Here is a 25,581-nt window from a genome sequence, read left to right as displayed (position 1 = left end):
TACTCCTACCACTGCTTCTGTCCATCTTCTCAATACCCGTTCTGCGGTCAAGCATCAGACGGCCCTCTTTAATCTTTTGACTTCAAACTCCCTTGACATTCTCTGTCTGACCGAAACATGGTTTTCTTCTGACTCCCTCCCTGATCTCTTGGCCATCCTCCCCGACTCTCACTATGCCCTTCGAGCCGATCGCCCGGCAGGCAAAGCCGGCGGAGGAGTGGCGATGCTCATTCGCTCCTCTCTTAAATTCCAAATCCTCACTCATCCTCCTATACCCAATGTGGACTACCTGGTGGCCCGCTCACTTAATCTCTCGGTGCCTCTCACTGTGGTTCTCGTGTACCGCCCCCCCAACCTATGCCTTCCTTTGTTCCTTCCCTCCAGGACCTTCTGGCCACCTTGGTGGTCAATAACTCCTCGGTCCTCTTGCTCGGCGATTTTAACTTCTGGCCAGGCGATATTAGGGAAGACCCTGTCTCTAAAGATTTTTCTGCCACTCTTCATTGCCTCAACTTTACACCCTATGTCACAGCTCCCACCCATGTTCGGGGCACCACCTTAGACCAAATCTGGTCTACCTGTTCTAATATTTCTTCTCTCCTTATTTCCCCCTGTGTTTGGTCGGATCATTTTAATATCTCGTTTTCCATTTTACTGGGCATGGCTGCTAAGCCCCCCCTTCCTAAAAATCTTTTAGCCCGTAACTGGAACTCGATTGATCTCGACGCCCTCACGCTCACTTTGGCCTCTTCTGTTCCGGCTCTTAACGATCTCTCTCTTGATTTCCAAGCTGAGACCGTTCGCACTTGGCTCGCTTCTGCTTGCGACCTAGTTGCTCCGCTCAGAAAGGTCAAAACGGTCCGCCCCCACGACGCTCATAAATGGTTCTCTCCTGAGCTTAAAGCGCTCAAACTCGATCTCAGGCGGTCGGAACGCCTTTGGAGACGCAACTACAGTCCTTCTCGACGCGTCAAATACAAATCACTTCTCACGAAATACAAAAGAGCGATCACTGCTGCCAAAACCTCTTACTTTACTGGGAGAGTGGCTTTGGCTGCCAATAAACCTCGGGAAATATTTTCCCTGGTTCACGCCCTAGCCACTTCCGATCGCTCTACCCCCGGCCCCGTTCCCTCACAAACCCTTTGTTCCTCACTCAATGATTTTTTCATTGACAAAATCTTGAAGATCAAAGCCAACATCCCCTCTGTCCCCCAACCTTGCCTGCTCTCTTCTCCCCCCCCTCCTCTCTCTTCTTTTGTCTCCTTTCCTCCTATTTCTCCTGAATTATTTTCTAAACTCCTGGCCAAAGTCAGGTCAGGTTCTCCTGCCGATTGTGCGCCAGCCCGCATTCTCAACATTCTACTCACCAGCTGCCCTGTTCCCCCTCTTACTCTTCTCAATTCTTCTTTGGCTTTGGGTTCTGTCCCTTCCTCTTTCAAATCTGCTATTGTCCTTCCTATCCTTAAAAAAAACTGGTTTGGATCCCTCTCTTCTTTCCAACTTTCGCCCTATTTCCCTTCTCCCATATCTTGGTAAAATTCTTGAAGCACATGTCACCTCCTGTCTCTCTTCTTATGTCGAGCAGAATGGCCTGCTGGCATCTCACCAGGCCGGATTCCGTCCGGGCCATTCCACGGAGGTGGTGGTCCTCGCGGTCCTGGATGAGCTCAAGGGGAAAGCTGATCTCAAACTCCCCCAAGCCTTGGTCCTCCTCGATTTGTCCGCTGCATTTGACACGGTCGACCACTCCATCCTTCTCGACCGTGTCAGATCAGCTGGTATTCGGGGTGTGGCCTTCTCCTGGATTGCGTCCTTTCTTCAGGACAGGTCCCAGGCGGTCCATCTCTCTGGCTTTTCGGCCCCTTCCCGCCCGGTTACCTGTGGTGTTCCCCAAGGCTCCTCTCTTTCCCCCCTACTCTTCAATCTTTACATCCAACCCCTCATCACTTCCGTTCTTGAGCAGGGGGTCTCTGTATATAACTATGCCGATGACCTTCAGCTCATCTTTGACTTGTCCTCCTCTCCTGACTCCCTTCCCAAATTTTGTTCCACTTTAGTTTTCATTTCTGAGTGGATGAGCGCCAATCATCTGAAACTCAACCCTGACAAGACGGAACTTGTCCTCACGGGTGGCCCCTCTAATCCCTGGTCCCCTGCACATTGGCCCCTCTCTTTCGGTCCCCCTCCCTCACCCGTTTCCTCTGTCCGCACCCTTGGCATCAAAGTCAGTCATGACCTTTCGATGCATAGTCAGATCAGCTCCGTTGTATCTTCTTGTTTTTTGTCCCTCCGTCTCATCCGGAAGATCTCACGGTTCTTTTCTATCGATGCCCTCAAAACTATAGTCTTGGCTCTTGTCATCTCCCGCATTGACTACGGAAATGGCCTGTATGTAGGCATCCCTGCCACTCAATCTCGCCGACTTCAGGCCATTCAAAACCAAGCTGCCCGCCTCATCTTTTCCCTTCCCAAATCTTCTCACATCACTCCTGTACTCAAATCCCTTCACTGGCTTCCCGTCCACTTCCGATCATTTTTTAAATTGGCCTGTCTAGCCTTTCAGGCTCATTCCCGTTCTGCTCCTCTTTTCATCACCTCTCTCATCTCTTCCTATGCCCCTTGTCGCACCCTTCGTTCTTCTTCTCTGTCTCTCCTGTACATCCCTCGCTTCCGCAAATCCAGAACCGGGGGCACTCGCTTTTCGGTTTTGGCCCCCCAGCTCTGGAACAGTCTTCCTCTCTCTATTCGCTCTATCCCCATTTATTCCCATTTTCGCAAAGCTTTAAAGACCTTCCTTTTCTCTCAGGCTTTTTCTCCCTAATTCTTCGGATGGATTTATGTGAGTCTTGATCAGGTTTTAGCGCCAGGAAGCCGCTTGGCCACAGTGCGCTCTACTAAATACCTTCTTCATTCATTCATTCATTCATTCATTCATTCATTCATTCATTCATTCATTCATTCATTCATTCATTCAACATTTCTACATATTTGTTGCCTTCATACTCATCCCAAAGTCCTTTTTCTTCTTTCCTCCACCAGAACCTACCCATGTTGTCTTGCTCTGTCATGTTTAATTGGGGCTCTTCGTACAGTATCTTAGTATTGTTCAGTACTGCTGTCAACACTGCTAGCCACTTTCCTCTTTCCTTGTTCTCTGCATTGCCCTAGCCACTGGTTTCAAATGATGAAATTGGGAACGTTGTCGTTCTTGGGTGGAGTGAGTAAATCTTTATAACTACCTAGCAGGTCCCATGCTCGTATTGAGGCGGGCATTAGCATCTTTTGTAGGGGTGGGCGGAATTTGCGTAATCGCGTTACGCAAATCTCCGCGAAACGGTAAAAAATCTCCGCGAACACGCAGAAATTCCACGAACACGCGGAATTGCTTGCTCGCGATGCTTTTTTCCTGTTCACGATCTCTGTTTGCGTGCTCGGGGAGAAATATGTCGCGAACACGCTTTTTGAGAACGCGAACAAGCAAAAAATTTCGCGAAGTTGCGGAAAGCAGAATTTTGGGCAATTTCGCGTTCTCTGCGGAACGTGGAATTACCCAAATTCCGCAAATTCCGCGAGCGGAACGGAATTTACCGCCCAGGCCTAATCTTTTGTTGAATATGGATGAAAATGCTATTTCTTTAGCCGCTGGTACCCCCTTTGTCTAGCATCAGAGGTTAGCCAGCACTTAATGCACACAGGATACTTGGAGAAACACGAAGATCCTTGAAAGGTAGGTATCAAGACACTGGGCCCGCTTGTATTCCGCTGATCCTGTGACAGTGTGCAGCACAGGTGGCCCTCTTTAACTCCTACTTGCTGCTTCGTTGGAGCAGGGGTTGTATCTGCAGGGTACAGCTGGAGCTGCTGGTAGTGCAGGTGGTGCTTGGCATTCTTCTTCCAGTCTGGCAGCTTTATTGGTGTGGGAGCTGTGTATCCAGGAAGCCAGCCCTTCACACTTGATTGCAGTGGTGGATGTCAGAAGAACTTGGTTGAGGACCTTCCAACTTGGCTGGAGGCAGTGTCGTCTGGTGTGGGCTTTTATCCAAACCCAATCTCCTTACTGAAGTCCATGCGCCTGTGGTGTGCCTGCCCCTAGGAGAGCCTGGAGAACCTGACAATGAAGATAATGCAATGTCTTTTTAATTTCTTAAAGTAGTATAACAGAAATCATCTAATATTGACAGTGGCCCAATAGACATGTGGCCTGGAATGTTCATGGGTCAGCCAAGCAGAATCTCGCGTGGGATCAGTTTAGTCACTCTGTCATGGGTGCTTTTCATTGCCAACAGAGCCAGTGGCAGTGCATCTACCCAGGATAGTTCAGTGGATGCATAAAGCCTCCCTATTTTGTTCTTAAGCACACAATTTTTCTCTCCACTGCTCCTGCTGCTGGTAGGTGATACGCACAGTGCAACTTCTGTGTAACCCCAAGCCCTTTGCATATTCTCCTATCACGTGGGAAATTACCACAGGTCCATTGTCTGAGCTCAGAGGTGCTGGTACCCCAGAACATGGAATCAATTCTTTCAAAAGACATTTGGCAACAGTTTGTGCATCACAGTTTTTTGGTGGGTAGCCTCTGCCCACTTACTGAGCACACACACGATGACCAACACGTACTTGTACTTTTGAGTGGGAGGCATCTTGAAGTCTAGCTGGAGGCTGTCAAAAGGCCCATGTGGAGGTGGAAAGCTGCCAGGTGGGGTGGGTATACCTTTCCCAGTGTTGTATTGTGCACAAACAGTGCACTGTCTGCAGAGGCGTCCTGCTGTCTGATGGAACTTGGAGTTGCCCCATTGGGAAAACAAGCCGTTCATACCATCTCAACTTGTTTCACCCTGGGCCTGCCACTATACAAGTGGGAGAGGGCCTCTATCAGTGAGAAAGATATGTGCTAACATGAACAGTCTATTCATTACCAAAACAAAACCTAACATGTTCAGAAACAAAACTTAGTAAAGACCATTTCTCAAAAATAGAGGAGATCAGTTTCGAACAGCCTAAAATGGTGCCTGCAAAGAAAATGGTGTAGCGAATGCTAACTAAAACATGAAATTGCATGAGCATTAATGGACCTAATCTAACAAATCCTCCTTTTAGCATGAGCTAAAAATATTTTCTAAGAAGTAAAAAGGGAATAAAAGGATATAAAGACAATAGTACTGTAGCAATATAAGCATATCAGAAAGTAATGAAACATCATAATCGAAATGTAAATGAGAAGGAATTATGGGCATTCCTGACAATCGTCATTAGAAAGGGGTACAGCGAGAAGGGAGGAATCCTCAAATATTCCTTCATCAATATGCATTAAATCATCAATGTCAGTCTGCAACATCATAGCGGCATTTGTAGCATGAGCTGATATTTTCTGTTTGGGCGTAAAAACAGAGGCACAATAGGAACAACAGAAAGGAAGACATTGACTAAGGATGCAGCAAGACACCAACACAACTATGAGGTAAATCGGTTCCTTGAAAATCCAACCCCAACTACCAAACAGAGACTAACTCCAAATCCCACTTTCCATACCCTTGACATTTTCAATGAGGTCCAAAATGTGCTGTGTTAAGTTTCTCTCAAAGATTTCTATGCCCATAACACACTGATCACCAATTAACCTCTTCGATGCCGATGACGGAACGGTTCCGTCATGCACGCCGGTTGGGCTGTGCTTATGACGGAACCGTTCCGTCATGGCCCCGCCCGCGCTCAGATCTTTCAGCACTGCGCAGGAATCCGCGCAGCGCTGAAGAGGTTAAAGCGCAAACACCACCAGACTTGGACAATATAAAATCTACTGCATATCTAGTCTGTTCCAAATACACCAGCATACTTTCCATTTGGGTAGTAAAATCTCTCAAAGCCGCCACTGTGGTATTGGAAATCTGAAAGTGGAAACTTGGCAAGACTAAATTTCCATTACTTGGCCTGACATTTTTTTGATGTCGCTTCAACATGTCATTATCAGTTATCCAAAATCAAACTGTCCATCTATTGTCTAGTTTGACCGTTCTCATCCAGCTACTTGGTACAGTATATTGTGAAATTTGTGATACTTCTTGAATGTCTGGATATGATGTGCAATGGGAATAAAGGGCCAGGCTTCAATGCAGACAGGCTTGTTGTTGAACAAAAAAGGTTGTGCACAGCACCTTTGTGTATTCTCTCTTGGATGTTTGCAATTTGTTTATTTAAAAAAATATAATAACGCTGTGCATTATACATATGATGTTTAACTACTGCAGCCTGATTTTCTTTAGTTAAAAAAATGCATTCATACCAGCAGGTCTGTAACCACCCATTCTTTAGCATTTGATATGGAAGAAGGAGTGAAAGAGCTTACTGAGTACCAAACTTTATACTTTTCTTCCTTGCACCTTGAAGGCTGATCACAACCATTATACCCTCTGAAAAAACATGCCTTTTCATTTGTAATGCTATGGTAGCCTTGGACGCAACACCTCTAAGAGAAAATAAATCTTGTGTTCCTTTCTGCGCACCTGTCTAGATCTACACTTGTAATCCTTCACTTGCTTAAACTGTTCCAAAACCATTGAGTTTGAGAACCATAAAATCAAGCATCTGTGTGATGGGTGTCAATAAACAGACTCTCAACTATCACTCATATTTAGGGATTGTAGTAGAAAATACATTACTTTGCAATTAGCTGAATGTAAGCTCAAATTCTTACTCAAGTTTTCTGTAATAATACTCATTTTTTTCATTCCCCTTGATGTATCGCATTTTCACCACACTACTTTTGGCTATCCTAAATCTCTTTCTGCCATAAATATCTCTCTATCCACATATCCCTAATCTTCCTTCCCTAGTCATACTTCTGCCATTCAATTGTAGATCTATATTCACTGCTCCCATAGTAAAAGAAATTTAAATGTGTGTGCTCAGTAGTTCTGAATTTTTTGGGCCACTGCTTCAATCGTCTTCATTCAGAATGTAACACCAATATTTTCTTTCACTTACATTTGCAATTTTCTATTTTATCTTGGTTTAGGCTCTCCTAATCGCTTTCCCTCCATCTCTTTGCTTTTGCAGACTCTATTTTGTCTATCTCCAGCACATATTCATTGAACTGCAGAAATAAATATGCTGCTTTTAAAGCACTATTGCCATTGTCATTTACAAACAGCCCTATGAGTGAAGGAGCGTTGCCATGCACTTTCACGGTGACCTAAATGTAAAATACATAGGCACGTGCATGTACTTCCTGTATGTGAACCAGGCCTCGTTATGGCTATTTCCACAACTAATTGCTTGGTATGTAAGAGATTTTTGTAGTGCCATATTGCTCCTCGTCCAGGGTCCAGTATCCACTCACTCATTGGTAGCACAAGGCAGGAAAGGTTGGCAATCTGATTTCGGACTGAAAGGAGTCACTGTGACATGGTCACCTGGTTTAGGTAAACAGATGAAGAGCGAGCAAGAGGGCAGATGGACACTGCTTAACTGCCCAAGTTTGAGCGAAAACGCTTTGCAGATTGACACTGTTCTAAGCCCACACAACAATTCTTCCCCTACACGAAAGTAGCTTGTCAGTGCGTAAGGCAAAGTCAGGTGAAAGCTACCTGAGCAGTGCTTTCTCCTGGACTGAAGCCTGCAGGCAGCAATAACATAAGTGCCAGTCTCTGAAAGCATGATTGCAGCTTGTGTGCCCTCCTCGAATTTCTGTCATACCAAGGCCGCTGACCGCTGAACAGTGATGTAATGAAGGGGGCTCCATGAAAGGTGCTTTGAGAATGACAGCGTCCCCCAGGATACTCCTGTATTTGCCAATTGTCTAATGCCCCCCATGAGTCTCTATCCTGGAGAGTAGGTTTCAATTGTTCAGCAGGTGCAGTCCACCATGTCTCAGGAGTGCCACGGGGTACTATGCAAATGTCAATATCCTTACACATGCTTCTATCACACACCCCAGCGTCAATGTACATGAAACCTTTTAGAAAGCATTTTACACCTTTATTTTTTATTGTATTTGCACATGAGTGTGTCTCCCTGTTTTCATAGTGAGCCATAGGAGTCATAAAGTATTATTTCGACCGACAGGCTGTGATCCCCCAAACAAGGCCCTTCCACCATCAGCTCAGCTTTAACAGATGGCTAAGCAGTGACTGAAAGACACCAGCTGAAAGAGAGAGTACACTCTGGGTACAAAGTGCAGAAGCTTCATGAGTTGTTAGGAGCAGAGTGTAAAATTTAGAAGAACACCAAAGGGCGAGGGGTTGGGGCTGAGTGACCGGTTTGGGGGAGGATGAGGTCTTCTATGTACATTTATTTTGGATGCAGCTGCGGTCCCAGCATGGCATTTGGGTGTGACCATGGCAGAAATCCTAAAAAAGAGAAGATGGGGACTAACTTAGGCAGGACGTAAATGACATCATGGCACGTGGCATCATAGTGTGTGGCATTAAGGGACGACATTTAGCACGTGGCATCACCGGAACTGGCATCTCAGCCCCAAACATCAAAGGAAGTGACATCACAAGAAGTTTCAAAAATTGGAAATTAGCTTAATTGGTTACAAAGTCTGCATTTTAAAATATCTTATGGGGTTAAGGCACCTGCTGCAGAGATGTTTGTGTGTCCATTAAATCTCAATGAATAATAATAATGGTAAGATAACTCTGGAGGTTAACATATTGGCTGGAGAGATCTGTGTTTTGTCTAGTCCCAGTTTTGAATTATCGTAGCATGGAGAGTTAAGGTGTCTCCTGCAAAGCATATCATGTAACGTGCAGATTACATTTTTATTTTAGGTAGATAGGTAAGTGAGTTACTGCCTTTGCCTTTTTAACACATATATTAGAAGGATTACAATTTATGAACTGCAAGTAACAAAGAATCTAGCACAGTGAGCTATGAAGGACATGTGACTCTTACTCCTTGTAACCCTCAGTGCCTGATGTAACACATCCTGTACATCGATTTACACATTTGTATTGATGTATTGTCAATGTTGAATGTGTAAGAATGGTGTAAAGTGATGATGCGTGGGCCCCCTTAAAGCCAAAACCTCCCCATACCTGCATCCAATCATTCCATGGCAATGTGATGTCTTTTACCCCACCCCACAAGAAGAGCACAAAATCCGAGCTGTAGGTATTGCAAAAACCTCAAGCTCTTATTGTGTCTTCTTTGGTCTAGGTTTACCTTTCGTGCTAGATTCCTGGTACGGTTCCATGAGACACTCTGCTGCCCTGTGACCCTGTGCCATCACCTATTACCGACACATTTTTGGGACAGCTATAAGCACCTGCTACGTTCCCAGCATTGCAAATTTGTTTTTGGGCTGGTGGAAGAAGCAGGTGGTCAGGACTGAAGCCAATCCACATATGACATCTTTTATACCAATCTGGATATAGTATATTGATGACCTCTTCCTGACCTGGAAAGGCGACAGGGGATACGCAGTTTATTTCATAGATTGTCTGCAACAAAATGACCTCTATTTGAGTGTTACATAAAAAATGGATACCGACAGGATTGAGTGTCTTGACATTCTGCTGATAGAAAATAGTAAATTGACCACACAACTATACAGAAGAGAAACTTCAGGTCTCAGTATTTTGCACGCGGATTGTCATCATCCCACTAATTTGAAGTGGAGCATCCCATGTGGGGAGCTGCTCAACGTAAGAATAAACTGCAGTGTAGACAAAGTGTATAAGAAGGAGGAACAGATCATGTTAGCCTGCTTTGAACAAACTTGGGTAACCACGCAAGGTATTACACAGGCCACTAAAAAATGAAACAGAAAAGACGAGAGGACATTCTGTTTAGGACAGCATCAAATTCAGATATACTTCATTGCAAGCTATAAAACTCAGGCCACTAAGATTGGACAGATTTTTTGTAAATATTGGGGTGTTTTAAGATCTGAAAATATGATCTATTCCTTGATCACCCCTCATCATTCTATTACTTTTAGAAAGGCTAAATCTTTGAGGGATTATTTAGCACACAGTAATTTCCAAGAACCAACACAGGACCTTTTTGGATGAAGCAAGGAGTGGATTTTCAATGCAGGATTACCAAACATTTATCTTGCAGGTCAGGCTTTTGCATATATGTGCTAGAATATATGTGTGGACTGCGGTATGTAGGCAGTCCAAAATTTCCCATCTACAAGAGGATATTTAAGCACTTTTGTGCTATCAAGAATAATGATGTGACCCATCCAGTGGCAAGACACTTTTTGGTCAACATAAAGCCAGGTTCAATTTCTCCGATGTTTTGCCATTGATATGATTTATTTATTTATTTGAATAGTTTTTTATAGTGCGAACATGACCCTTGCAGGTATCAAAGCGCTTTCCAGAGATTCAGCAAGCAGAGTAGTAAAACAGTAATATCCGATACAGTAAAAATTCAAAATGAACTAACAACCGAGTATCATAGTTCCGTCATATTGTCATAGTTCAGACCAATGCAAATATCAGGCAGTGTGGAGTATCAGGGAAGTAAAGACATTACTGCTTGGAAAAGCGCAAAAAAGTAATCGTAGATAAGTAATCATGTGAGCGCCTGAGGAGACTAGGATCTGGGGAAGGAGTTTGTTCATAGGGAGTTCCTTGACTGTTTTCGTGACTGATATGACAGAGGGATTCGGTCTGATTTTGAGAGTTAGTGAGCTCCAGATTCTTGGGGCAATCCCAGAGAGGACACGGTTGTAGGTTTTCTTCTTGTGGAATCTATGAGGTTCCGGAAGAAAGGTTTTGGAGCTTCTGGATGTTCCGGATCCGCCAGAATACTCAAGCTTCTGAGCGAGATAGTTGGGGGTATTGTGAGGGGCTTTATGAGTCAAGCAGGCAATTTTGTGTTGGATTCTTGCTTCGTAAGGGAGCCACGTAAGGGATTTAAGATCCGTGGTGACGTGGTTATATCTTTTTGAGCCAGTGATGAGTCTAGTGGCAGAATTGAGTGAGGTCCTTAGATTGCTGCCATGTAAGACTGTGGCTTGCTCAAAACTAATTAAAATATCCCTTCTTTTAGGCAGAAAAATAAAGTCTATGGTGCCGATCACGATCCTGCAAAAACCGGGTACGAACCGTCGGACGGAGCACAATCTCCGCCCGACGCGTACCCGGTCGTCAATTTTCACAAACAAGGAATTACGATTCGCACGGGTACACCATTACCGTACGAATCGTAAAAAAGCCCGACCGAACAAAAAAACACCTACCAATGCGATCCGGGAAAGCGCCGACCTGACGTCGGGACGCTCGCAGCCAGCCATTCACGACCCAGGAATCACGATTCACACCGACGTCACCCCGCACGGTGAATATTTTGCGGCAGCCAAAAACTGCCGGGAAATCAGGACGACGCGAACAAGGACCACCAGTACGCGACGGACAGACGACGACGCGAACAAGGAGGACCAGTACGTGACGGACACACAGGACGACGCCACCAAGGAGGACCCGTACGCGACAGGACGACGCGATCAAGGAGGACCCGTACGCGACAGGACGACGCGAGCAAGGAGTACCAGTACGCGACGGACAGACATGGACCCGAACCTACGAGTCATCCCTGCCCTCATAGCAGTACACCTCCTCTACAGGTTACGACGCAGACGCCGCAGAAGGTCAGAATAACTAAGGGAGGGGGGAAAGTGGGGTGGGGTGGGGGTGGCACGACGAGGGCAGGCCACAAAACAACCACATAAGTCACACACCACACATGGCCTGGACATACCTGACTCCCATGCCCTGGTCACCACGAGGGGGTGGGGGCGTGTCCTGATAAGCCAGCGACCGCCACAACGGAAGTCCGTCACCACGCGAACCGGCAACACAACCAGACAGGTACGTCCCGTACCCACGCCTGAAGAGCGTGGGTACGAGTCGGACCACGCCCACACACGTCACCCCAACAATGGCGGGACGGATCGCACCCACGTGGCAAAGGCCTGGGTACGGGCCGCACAAACATCACATAGCGTGGGGACGGATATGTACGGACCCTACCCCCACCCCGTATGCAAGGAGCGTACCCCCCAGCCCAACAGTGCAAGTACGACCCGTACCCCCACCCGCGTATGCATGGAGCGTACCCCCCATGCCAACAGTGCAAGTACGACGCGAACCCTCACCCGCGTATGCAAGGAGCGTACCCCCCAGCCCAACAGTGTAAGTACGACCCGTACCCCCACCCGCGTATGCAAGGAGCGTACCCCCCATGCCAACAGTGTTAGTATGACCCGTACCCCCACCCGCGGACGTACGGAGCGTACCCCCACCCCAACAGTGTAAGTTCGACCCGTACCCTCACCCGCGTATGCATGGAGCGTACCCCCCATGCCAACAGTGTAAGTACGACCCGTACCCCCACCCACGTATGCATGGAGCGTACCCCCCAGCCCAACAGTGTAAGTACGACCCGTACCCCCACCCGCGTATGCATGGAGCGTACCCCCCATGCCAACAGTGTAAGTACGACTCGAACCCTCACCCGCGTATGCAAGGAGCGTACCCCCCAGCCCAACAGTGTAAGTACGACCCGTACCCCCACCCGCGTATGCATGGAGCGTACCCCCCAGCCCAACAGTGTAAGTACGACCCGTACCCCCACCCGCGTATGCATGGAGCGTACCCCCCATGCCAACAGTGTAAGTACGACTCGAACCCTCACCCGCGTATGCAAGGAGCGTACCCCCCAGCCCAACAGTGTAAGTACGACCCGTACCCCCACCCGCGTATGCATGGAGCGTACCCCCCATGCCAACAGTGTAAGTACGACTCGAACCCTCACCCGCGTATGCAAGGAGCGTACCCCCCAGCCCAACAGTGTAAGTACGACCCGTACCCCCACCCGCGTATGCATGGAGCGTACCCCCCAGCTCAACAGTGTAAGTACGACCCGTACCCCCACCCGCGTATGCATGGAGCGTACCCCCCATGCCAACAGTGTAAGTACGACTCGAACCCTCACCCGCGTATGCAAGGAGCGTACCCCCCAGCCCACAGTGTAAGTACGACCCGTACCCCCACCCGCGTATGCATGGAGCGTACCCCCCAGCCCAACAGTGTAAGTACGACCCGTACCCCCACCCGCGTATGCATGGAGCGTACCCCCACCACACCAGTGTAAGTAGACTCGTACCCTCACCTCGAATGCATTGAGCGTACCCCCACCGTGTATGTTCCAAGCGTACATATCCTGAAATCGGAGGTGTGTGTGCAGAGTCCACCCAGCAGTGCCCTGAGACAGGAGGGGTGTGTGCAGAGTCCTCCCAGCAGTGCCCTGAGACAGGAGGGGTGGGTGCCTATCACTCCCAGCAGTGCCCTGAGACAGGAGGGGTGGGTGCAGAGTCCTCCCAGCAGTGCCCTGAGACAGGAGGGGTGTGTGCAGAGTCCTCCCAGCAGTGCCCTGAGACAGGAGGGGTGGGTGCAGAGTCCTCTCAGCAGTGCCCTGAGACAGGAGGGGTGGGTGCCAATCACTCCCAGCAGTGCCCTGAGACAGGAGGGGTGTGTGCAGAGTCCTCCCAGCAGTGCCCTGAGACAGGAGGGGTGGGTGTGGAGTCCTCCCAGCAGTGCCCTGAGACAGGAGGGGTGTGTGCAGAGTCCTCCCAGCAGTGCCCTGAGACAGGAGGGGTGGGTGCCTATCACTCCCAGCAGTGCCCTGAGACAGGAGGGGTGGGTGCAGAGTCCTCCCAGCAGTGCCCTGAGACAGGAGGGGTGTGTGTGGAGTCCTCCCAGCAGTGCCCTGAGACAGGAGGGGTGGGTGTGGAGTCCTCCCAGCAGTGCCCTGAGACAGGAGGGGTGGGTGCCTATCACTCCCAGCAGTGCCCTGAGACAGGAGGGGTGTGTGCAGAGTCCTCCCAGCAGTGCCCTGAGACAGGAGGGGTGGGTGTGGAGTCCTCCCAGCAGTGCCCTGAGACAGGAGGGGTGTGTGTGGAGTCCTCCCAGCAGTGCCCTGAGACAGGAGGGGTGTAACACATGTGTGTGAGGCCAGAATTATCCACATGCATACTGGCTACAAGGGAACATGTCCCCATGAACTCATGTCAACAGACTCCACACACAAGTACAGTGATCACCAAGGATGCCACGATTGTTGCAGGTGGAGACATGGCCCTGCATGCATGGCCAAAGTAGAAGGGCTCCGTCACACACACAGCTCATGTAGACACAGCTCTGCGCTAAACATTGGGAACACCCTGCAGGGAAGAAAGCTGGGTACACAGAGGAAGGAATACACCCTGGGACAAGTGCACCATGCAGTAACTGCTTACATGAACAAAGAAAGTTAGCCAACACCTTGTGATGGCACACAGATCCCAGGGTCCCACCAATGAGCAGTACACTACTACACATCCCACACACCCAAACCCTTACACACCACCCAAAACCATGTAGCAGCCCCACCAACACCAATACCAGCATAGCAGTAGTGTGATAATGAAAAAAAAATTAAGCTTTATTCAGCATGAGCACAATGTCCGTGGATCGCAGGCAGTTCAATCTTCACAAAGCCCATAGGGCAGTCAATGATTCTCAGCTGGATGGGGGACACAGTGGGATGCGTGTCCCCTACCTTGCCTGCACAGTCAAATGGCATCGTCTTCCACACTGGTGAGGGCATCAGGGGGGGGGGAAGCAACAGGCACCGCAGGGACATCAGGGCAAAGGGGCGGCGTTGTGGGTGCAGGGATGGAGGACTCCACCACAGGGGGTGGGGCAGGGCCAAAGGCGGAGGCCAGGATGGCACTACACACCTTTGCAAGGTCCTCCAGGGAGTCCCCTGCACCCGAAGGGACCTCAGGCCCCAAGGAGGGGGGGGGGGGTCAGAGGGATGGGTCGCAGCGCCACTGGGGGAGGGTGGAGACAGGGGGGGAGACTCAACCACCCTGACCGGGGACCTCCTTGACCACTTGCGTGGTGGTGTAACCGTGGGGCTCAGGGACAGAGCGGCCATGAAGGAGTCCTTGGGGGAGATGTGGCCAGGAGAGCTGAGGGGAGGGGATTTGGAGGGAGTGGACTGGGTGGAATGCGGACTCCCACTATGGCTGCGTGTCACACGTTTGCCCCCCGACCCAGTGGGTGTGCCTACCTCACCCTGTGTGTGCGTGTCAGGAGGAGTGCGGTGGACCTTCCCTGCTGGTGTGGTGCCCGTGTCCGTTGATGTGGGTGCATGCCGACGTCTGGGTGTACGTGGGACAGGCATGGGAGTGGGAAGTGTGGATGGGGCAGGGGTAGGTGGGGGGAGGTCGCGCTGCAGGAGACCCACTGCTGCAGTCAGTGTGGAGTCTATGGACCTCAGCAAGTTGCGTTGGTCAGCCTGCGATGAATGAATGCCCTCCAAGAAAGCCTCGATGTTGGTGAGGGTTTTGCCGTGGGCATGGAGGACATTAAGGATCGCAGCCTGACCAACCTGCAGTTGCCGCTGGATGTCCACAGACTCTGCATTGGCGGCAGCAGTGGAGACAGGGGCAGGGGGTGCGGTGCCTGGCAGGAAGGAGACATGCTGTGACCGGGCACGCTGGGAAGGGACACGAGCAAGTGGGAGGCGGCTGATGGAAACTGAGGGGGCGGTGCGAGGTGTTGTTCCGCTGTCAGCTGCTGGTGCAGCCTCTGCCCACTCGGAGACATCCTCCTCGGACCTGTCAGCTTCGTAGTCTGATGTGCCAGTCGACAGGTCCTCGGCCACACTCTCCTCCGCCTCTGTCCCACTCGATGTGCCAGACCCGATGTCACGGCTGGCACTGGTGCTCGGTCCCTCCGCCTGGTCTGTGTCCATGTCTCCCTCTGTGTCCCCCGACGATGCTGTGGGCAGGGTGGAGAGACAGAAATTAATCAGACACCTGTACACATCTGTTACATGAGTCCAATCTACATAGGTAACATTGCATAGCCTGAAAAGGAAGATCCCTAACATCTACTGAACAGGGTACCGATGTAGGGCATGAAACACACAGTTGGTTGAGCCACCATGCCACTGAAATACCATGGAGAGCATGAGACAATAGCTAAAGACAGGAAACGGAGTCTGACATAGCACCCAGGCCCTGGGGACAATCCAGCACTGCATCTGCACCACACAGCGTTGGCGAAAATACCGATGACCAGGGACCATATCCATGAACTTGAGACACATGCTGCATAGGTAATGCTGAAAACATGCCCAACATGACTCGGTCACTGCACATTGCGTGTGTGTCCAGACACATCACACACTGCCCAGACCCAGCAAGTGGAAATCAGGATTTGACACATAGGCATTGCCCGCCCCAACAAGACCCTACACGAGGCAAATTGTTGAGACACAGGTGGCACCAACATCTCATAGTCTGGGTGATACACACAGGGGCAGGCAAAAAGCAAGATTGGACGCCAAACAGCCAAGGTGCGCCTGTACAAATAATGAGGTACCAGTGCCCATCCTCAGATGAGTATAACAAGACACACAGGCACTGGCAACTGTGAGTATGAAGAAGGACAATCAGGTCAGGCTGCACAGTGGACACCTGTACAAAATAGCACATCAATATACATGGTGACAGGGGACAATGGCACAGAGCACAACCTACGCTGTAGACACTGAGATTGGCCACGTTTATGATGACACATACACCACTGAGGAAGAGCTGCCCCAGGGGACAGTAGTGGGCACACAACTACATGCTACTGAATGGTAATGACTGCAACACACGTCACCATCCCTGCAATATGTGTATCGCACACTCATGCACATCATGTCACAGGCCACTACATAGGACATGCGCGCTGTAAGGCATGACACATGAGAGACCAACTCCCATGTCTGGAGTCAGCATCAGTGCCAACTGACATGGAACCCACATGCAGTGAACTTGACAGTGCACAGGCAAGGTCCCACAACCTGTTACACACCACCCCCACACATGATGCTACAGTCATTGTTCTCGTGGACAAAGCGCCAGCCTACATTACCTTGTGAAGGAGTGACTACACACAGACCAGGGAACACATTGCAAGGAGGGGAAGGGTGGCAGGGGCACAGCGCTATACTGGGGCAAACAGGATCTGCACAGCACCTTTAAACCCTGCCAGTGAATTCATGCTACTGTGCCCTTACAAATGCCGGTGACACACAACAAACACACATGTACCTACCCCCTTCCAGCTGCTGCATCGCCTGTAAGCGCCTCTCCAGGTCTGGAAAGACCACCGGCAGCACACGCCTGTGGAGGTGGCTCAGACGGCGGCGGCCGCGGTTCTTGTGGCTCTCAGGTGAGTCCCCCAGCAGGAGACGTGCAATCCTCCGCGTCCAGCACCGGATATCCTGCCAGCGTTTCCTCACCTGGGGCAGGCTCCGCCTCCGACCATCCACACCCCTCACGGCACTGACGGTGGTCAGCCAGATCTGCTCCTTGGCAGTGGCGCCTACCTGTGAGGAGGAACAAGTGACACCACATCAATACACCAGCCACATGTCACAGAGAGACATATGGGTACAAATTAGCTGGTTACAACAAGGCATGTCATGCAGCCAACGCATTGCACCTTTGTCATAGGGACATCATCCCCTGGTGAGGGAAAAAGCAGTACGTGCCACAGTGGGTACACAGGTGGAATGATGGCAATGTCACAATCAATGATCAAGGCTCACACTGTGCATCACACCCACCCCTCCTGTCTCAGGGCACTGCTGTGAGTGATAGGCCCCCACCCCTCCTGTCTCAGGGCACTGCTGTGAGTGATAGGCCCCCACCCCTCCTGTCTCAGGGCACTGCTGTGAGTGATAGGCCCCCACCCCTCCTGTCTCAGGGCACTGCTGTGAGTGATAGGCCCCCACCCCTCCTGTCTCAGGGCACTGCTGTGAGTGATAGGCCCCCACCCCTCCTGTCTCAGGGCACTGCTGGGAGACATCAGGCACCCCCCCCCTGGGACCCCCCCGACAGTACATGGCATGTGTGTTACACCTGGACGCAATGGCAGAAGTCACAGTCACAACATAGGGACAGTCTGTGGCAGTGGCCTATGCACTCACCTGATACCCTGGTCGCCCATACAGCATGGAGTACTGTGGGAGGATCACATCCAGCAGAGCCATGTTCTCCTCCAGGGTGAATGGCTGTGTCCTCTCCACAGCCCTTGACATGGTTCCAGGGAATCAGTAGCAGCAGCTGGGTCGACGAATGCAAAGATGTGCAGGCAAGTGCTCCCTCATGGGACCTGGCTGCCTTATATGTGCCCTTCTGCCCAGTCTCATGCACAGGAGTACAGAGTGATTGGTCACTCACATTTGCATCCTATGTTTCCACCAATCCCTTCAAACCTAGCAGTCTGTGGGTTCTCTATCGGTTTCATTCTCCTGCATGATGTCAGCCCCACAAACACATTGCAACAAAGTAGAAGAATTCCAACTGACTTCTGCTGTGCACCTTCCAGAACAATTTCGAATTTTGAACTTGGTCTCCATGACAACCAGCATGCATGTAGGCCTTAATACTTGTCCCCTATGTAATTTGGAGCATCACACACAGGTACGGTGTGTTTCGGGGCCCTAGGGCACCCCAAATGCATGGCAACGGCCCGTACATGCATGCCTACGCTCTCCATCACTATGGGTCTGCACGCGTATGCGTACCCGTAGTGTTACGGACCGTACACACGCATGTACGCTCTATATCACTATGGGTCTGCACGCGTATGCGTACCCGTAGTGTTACGGACCGTACACACGCATGTACGCTCTATATCACTATGGGTCTGCACGCGTATGCGTACTCCTAGTGATAGTGAGCGTACATGCGAGTGTACGGTCCGTACCACTACGGGTACGCATACGCGTGCAGACCCATAGTGATAGTGAGCGTACATGCGTGTGTATGGTCCGTACCACTACGGGTACGCATACGCGTGCAGACCCATAGTGATAGTGAGCGTACATGCGTGTGTACGGTCCGTACCACTACGGGTACGCATACGCGTGCAGACCCATAGTGATAGTGAGCGTAGATGCGTGTGTACGTTCCGTACCACTACGGGTACGCATACGCGTGCAGACCCATAGTGATAGTGAGCGTACATGCGTGTGTACGGTCCGTACCACTACGGGTACGCATACGCGTGCAGACCCATAGTGATAGTGAGCGTACATGCGTGTGTACGGTCCATACCACTACGGGTACGCATACGCGTGCAGACCCATAGTGATAGTGAGCGTACATGCGTGTGTACGGTCCGTACCACTACGGGTACGCATACGCGTGCAGACCCATAGTGATAGGGCCGTACACACGCATCTACGCTCACTATCACTATGGGTCTGCACGCGTATGCGTACCCGTAGTGGTACGGAACGTACACACGCATCTACGCTCACTATCACTATGGGTCTGCACGCGTATGCGTACCCGTAGTGGTACGGAACGTACACACGCATCTACGCTCACTATCACTATGGGTCTGCACGCGTATGCGTACCCGTAGTGCTACGGACCGTACAAATGCCTGTACGCTCGCCATCACGATGGGTACACATACGGCAGCACTCCCACAGTGATTTGGGAACATGCACAGGCCCTCTCAGCAGCAGTACGGCGGTTTTTACACATCACTGTGGTGATAGGCGACACACATGTAGGAATAGGGCGGACATACTTGTCCATGGATGGACATACTTGTCCAGGAATGGACATCAAGGCATCGTCTGTGCATTACTACATGTGTGGGGCACAGGTGTCACAGGCTGTGATGTGGAACATGCCTCCTGAGTGGAGAAGGCACCAGATGTATGATGAGATGTGTACATGTGTACTGTGTGAGGGTGCAATGTGTGCCAGGCATGCCCTTGACTCCTTTGACATGTGTGCATGTGGGACTGCGCACTTGGGGTGAGCGTCACTGGCATGGCACGGACACCAACACACGGAAGTGTCCCATAATGCCCGGTACAGGGGTCATGACACATGACTTGTCACTACCCACAGTGCACAATGTGACTATGTCATATATGTGTCCGGGATTTACATCAGGTTGATGTTGTAGCACCCTCAAAAGCTGCAGCCGTTGCAGCAACCAACATGTGGCTGTGTGTAGATTGTCATTGCACACTGTTCCCAACACCATGCCACATGTGTTATCAGATGTGAGGTGCACATGTATGCATGGGACACGGAGTAGCGTGACAAGGCCATGTCAGCAAACTCACAAGGAATGTGTGGTGAGTCATGACATGTGCACCTTCATGGCAAGGTGTGTGGGCTGGACTAGTGTAATGTCATGTGACCTGTGGCTCCAGTGTTCCGCTACCAGTCTCTGCAATCGGCATCACACTTCTGCTGATGTGTGGGTGTATGTCACTCCTGTCTTGCGTCGGGCAGTGCACTTGCACTGGGACACAGCTATTTCCATGGCGTGGCATGGGGAGGTTCTCAATCACCGTGTGTAGCTGGGTCTTGGAAGGAGTGTCACCTTGCATCCATACGTGTCCTGGGCATGTAGCACATGCCTGACTCCCTATGTGGCATGTGTGTATTGCCAGATTTACATGTGCTCAGTAGACATGAGTTGTTCTCGTAGTGCACTCACTCTTCCTTGTCACTTCAAAATTACTGCAGAGCGCCTCCTGTTGCCCGAAGAATTCCAGACTTGGCTACCATGCAGGAGAATGACAGGATCCGGCTCTACCGCTTCACCCAACCGTTGATTCTGGAGCTGACGGCGAGACTGGCACCACACCTGCAACCGCAGCACAGGTATCCTACGGCACTGACACCCCAGCTGAAGGTAATGGCTGCCCTACATTTTCTGGCCACGGGTACCTTCCAAAATACCATAGCTCATGTTGGTGGCATGTCCCAGAGCATGTTCAGCGGTGTGCTGCATGATTTCTTGGAGGCCATGTTGATTCACCTGGATGACTTCATCAAGTTCCCAACCCCTGAACAGATGACTGAGGTCAAGCGTGGATTCTATGCCCTGGGAGGGATGCCCCATGTCATTGGGTCAATAGATGGGACACATGTAGGTTTGGTACCACCACACGCACGGGAGGTGGCGTACCGCAATCGGAAGCACTACCACTCCATCAATGCCCTTGTGGTGTGTCTGTCCAATATGGTGATTTCACATGTCTGTGCTCGTTTCCCAGGATCAGCACACGATGCCTACATCATGAGGCGTAGCGGGATGCCTGATATGATGATGCAGCTGCGCAACGAACGGGCATGTGTTGTTGGTGGGTACAGTCTGTCTGTCCTGTATTCTGTATAGCCGACCAGCACGACCGCTACACCAGTTCTAACGATGTCCATGTGCTTCCCATGTAGGGGACGCTGGCTATCCCAACATGCCTTGGCTGCTGACACCTCTCCGCAACCCCATCACGCCGGCCCAGCTCCGCTATAACACCGCCCATGGCCGGACAAGGCGAGTGATAGAGAGGACGTTTGGCATGCTGAAGAGCCGATTCCGGTGCCTCCACAAGACCGGCGGTGCACTCCCTTATGCCCCGGCGAAGGTCTGCAAGATCTTCATGGTCTGCTGCATGCTGCACAACATGGCAGTTGAAAGAGCTGTGCCACTCATCCTGAATCAACATGACGAGGACCATCCACCCGTGGAGGACGAAGGGCTTGGCAATGGGGCTAGTGATGTGGAGGATGTGGAGCCGCAAGAGGACATCCGGACTCGGCTCATACGCGACTTCTTTGCTTAGTGGTGAGTACCAGGGTCTGAGTGTGCACGCATTGGTCCCCGTGTGGCATGCGTTGTGATGTGTGTCTCCACCTGCATGTATGGCACGTGGGTCAGAGGTGTGTGTGGGTGTGTCACTGGAGTGATGGTGGCAGTGATGGTAGTATTTCCCCAGTCATAATTGTGACCTAGCATGTTGTCATCCATACATGTGTCGAGTAACTGCACATGCAAGTGGCTGTGCTTTTTGTGGCTGACTTCTTGTGTGTCTCTCTTCCCCAGGTACCTGCGCATGCCGTTTGCTGGTTGCATTGTTGTGGCACTGCTATTCCTCATGGACATGACATCGTGGGCTGACTCAGCGTTACAGGCACGGACACGTTTGGAAGTCTCCATGGGGTAAGGGATGCATCTGGGGTGTATTGGGTGTGGCAGTTGTTCACGATGTGTGCACACTGCCCCGGTCGGGGTTTGGTTCCTCTGCAGACATGTGGCATCCCCATGGGATACGACATGCAGCTGGGTACACCTGAATAGATGGGCTGCCTGGTTGTCAGTCATCAGTGATGGGATAGTGGATTGTGATGATGGCATCAATGTGTGTGTCACTGCCCTCGGACACATACGGTTAACATTGTCTTGACATGGCGTGGGACTTCCACATCAGCGGATGTATGGTGTATGGCAGGCTCTCCGTGAGCAGCTGTGGGTGTTTAGCTGTTAGCCGACGCTTGTGTGCCAGTTCCATGGCTATCACGCATTTGTGCTGCAGAAGGGGGGTGCCAGTGTTGGAGCCACATGTTACTCCACATGATGTGTTCATGTGTACTTCAAGTTGCCTCTGCAATCCCAAAAACATGACTAATAAAGGTGTCCCTATGCCTCCAAGGTGCCTCTTCTCAGTCAATGCTGGTGTGTTGGCACGGTGCATCCTGCATGTCTGGCATGGTATTCCCTGATTGTGGCTATGTGTCAATGTGTCGAGTGGCAAGATGCAAGCTGTGTGTGTGTGCTGAGACTGTGTATTGGGCATGATGTCCATGACTGTGTGGGTATTGTGACATGTGCCATCCCCATGCATCCAACGTTGTCCATGACCCCATTCTCTGCATCCACCGGACTCAAGCTTGCAGGACATGGTTCTGCCACCTGTCTACACATACCTGGGTGCCCCCCAGGACACGGGCCAGGATCCCTGACCTCTGCGCATGACTGTTGCTATACTCAATGTGTCTGTCAGCACGGTTGTTCGGCCACCCCCTCAGCTGGTTCTGACCATCACGGGTGTGTATGGTGCTCCATGTCTGTCTTGCCTAATAAACTGTGACCCATGTGTCCTGTGCCAGACTCAGGCCCCAGGGTGTGGATGGTTGAAGTGAACAGATGACTCAGGCATGTTTAGACTGTACAAGACACATGTTAGGTAATAATGCTACCAGCAGGCATCTACTCTTAATAGTGTGATTTATTATTGGGGGGGGGGGGCAAAGTGAGGGGCTTTCCGGGATCAGGGAATCCAAAGTTCAGTAGGGGAGTTGGTGTCCTTGCCATTGGAAATCCTCAGAGTCCATGCCACAGTCTTTGTCAACATTGGTCAGCCAGTGACCAGCAGGGCCATGTGGCAGAGAATGTCTCTTGATGCTGTGATGCTGTTGCTCCAGTGGGCCAGGTGCCAGGCCAGGTGTCCTGGGAGATGGTGATGTAGCAGCCACCCTCACGGTCCTTTCCGTGGACGACCCGGCTTCCTGCGGGGAACCTCAGCAGCAGGCCGTGACGACGTCTGGGATGCTCCGTCGGATGTTTCCTCCTCCTCCTCATGATCCCTCCCTGTGGGTGGTGATGTTCTCCGCCTTCTGGCACAGGGAGGGTCGGCCATGGTGTCGGCCATCCGACGGAGTTCAGCGTGAATCCCCTGGGACGCCGTCACTTGCTCAGCCTGTCTGTCCTCCATCCTCCGTTGGTGTACCTGTAGACAGGCTATTAGCTCCGCATGTTGCTGGGCCTGCTGGACCTTGATCCCCTCGAGGACGGACACAACCTGGGCCATGCCCGTGGTGTCCTGCCGGTATGAGTCCAGGATGTTACGGACATGGGAAAATACCGGATCCCCAGCCAACTGGTCAGGCTCGCGCCTCCGCCGTCCTCCACTCCCACCACCCCTGCCCACTTGCGTCTGGCCTGCACTTGTGGGAACATCGCGTCTCCGGGACCCCTGAGGGGTGGCATTGGCGTTGTCGCCTGCCTCCTCCTGGGTGCCCGGGACACCGTGTCCCTCCTGGCGAGCCTGGCTGCATTGTGGTGTTGGGGCAGGGATCCTGGGTGTCTCCTGGGATGTGGCAGGAGTGGGGGTGGTGGTTGGCACAGTTGTACCTGACGCAGGTGCTGCAGGTGGTTGGACACCAGAGGGGCCAGGTCGGTCGGGGTCGTCCGCAGAGTGGTGAGAGTGGTCGCTGCCGGTGGGATCGGTCTCCTGCAGATCCGGGTCCTGTGAGTGTTCCCCCCCAGTGTTGGGGGGTGCAGCACGACGTTGACCTGTGTGTGAGAGAGAAAATGTTAATTTTGATCCATGCAACATCCATGTTTCATCCGTTACAAAGTTGGCACATTTCCTCTTGGAATTAGGATCTGTCTTGCATTCCACTCACAGTGCACTTGTGCATGGGTGTGTCCCTTGGGCACCAATTTGGCCCCTTTAACTATGTGTGGCACAGTCTTACTTGCTGCGTCAAGTGTGACTGCAGTCAGCAGTGGAGTGTGCATGTGTGGCGAGCCATGCATTTGCGCCTTCCTTGTAGCACTGTACATGTGCACATGGAGTGGATCCACACACTTATATGATGCAGGTGGCTGTCCTTGTGCTCGTGTACAGGTTGTGACATGGCCCTGCGTTTTGCCATGATGAAGAGGGGGGGTTCTGGCACTGGCCACCCTTGTCTACATGCACGCAGTCCACCTGCTGACGAGCAGACATTCCCACACACCAAAGGACTGATTTGCTCTCCCTGCGTCTCCCTCTTTCTCTGTCCCCCTCTCCCTCCCTCTCTGTCCCCCTCTCCCTCCCTCTGTGTGTCAGCCTCCTCCCTCTGTCCATCTTCCTGTGTCTCCCTCCCTCTCTGTCCCCCTCTCCCTCCCTCTCTGTCCCCCTCTCCCTCCCTCTGTGTGTCAGCCTCCTCCCTCTGTCCGTCTCCCTCCCTCTCAGTCCCCCTCTCCCTCCCTCTGTGTCCCCCTCTCCCTCCCTCCGTGTGTCACCCTCTGTCACCTTGGCCCAGCTTCCTGGGCACACACTGTTAGCAGATCTTTGAGTGGCCCTTGGCCTGTTGATGTGAGTTTGTTTCTGATCTCCAGGCACCCATTTTGTCTGCTGTGTGTCTGTGCGCTGCTGCTGTGGTGGTGTGTGCTGCCACTCTTTCACAATGTTGGCTGTTCATTAGCTGCTGTCATGTGCAAAACAGTGCCTTCACCCCCATGTGTTGATGCAAGGCGTCCGCCATTTGCTGGCAAGTCATTCCTGTGTTGGGACACAGTGTTTGTCTGGCTGTGACCTAGGCCATATGGGCAGAGGGCATTGTTGTCTGCTTTGGAGTCGCACTATGTGATTCTTGGTGCCCAGCCTCCCGCCATCCGGGTTACCGTGTCATGTGTTGTTGTCTTCTGTGGCCTGTGACTTGACATTGTCCAGCTGGGTGCATGGGGCATGGTGGCAGCAGTGGCATGTGCCTGCTCATGGAGTGTGGTTGAGTCATGCGATGGCTTGTGGTGGTTGCGTGCCTGTTATTAATTTTGGTTGTGGTTGCAGTTCCCCCCATGTGAGGTGCGTTGTTTGTGTACTCACCCGGGTCTCAGAGTCCTTCTACTCCTTCAACTGCCTCCACCGGCAGTATGGCCATCACCCTCTCCTCCCAGGGATGGTACTGTACGGCTCTGCGGGAGGGCC

The 25,581-nt window shown here is 51.4% G+C and overlaps 1 protein-coding gene across 1 annotated transcript in view; it reads right to left on the bottom strand.

Annotated features, from left to right (window-relative positions):
- The window catches only part of LOC146856328 (uncharacterized), a 145,846-nt gene that overhangs the window by 35,646 nt on the left and 84,619 nt on the right, over positions 1 to 25,581 (bottom strand). Inside the window, exons 3-4 of the mRNA XM_085651241.1 lie at positions 17,118 to 17,391; positions 15,357 to 15,788 (exon numbers count right to left, since the gene is read on the bottom strand). Of these exons, the coding sequence (XP_085507367.1) occupies positions 15,357 to 15,788; positions 17,118 to 17,391 (706 nt within the window). The remainder of the gene's footprint in view (positions 1 to 15,356; positions 15,789 to 17,117; positions 17,392 to 25,581) is intronic.

Source organism: Triturus cristatus, chromosome 4_1 (assembly GCF_964204655.1).
Source record: "Triturus cristatus chromosome 4_1, aTriCri1.1, whole genome shotgun sequence".
In the NCBI taxonomy this organism is placed as follows: domain Eukaryota; kingdom Metazoa; phylum Chordata; class Amphibia; order Caudata; family Salamandridae; genus Triturus; species Triturus cristatus.
The sequence above is the reverse complement of the archived record's forward strand: the minus strand, read 5'-3'. Positions and strand labels throughout refer to the sequence as shown.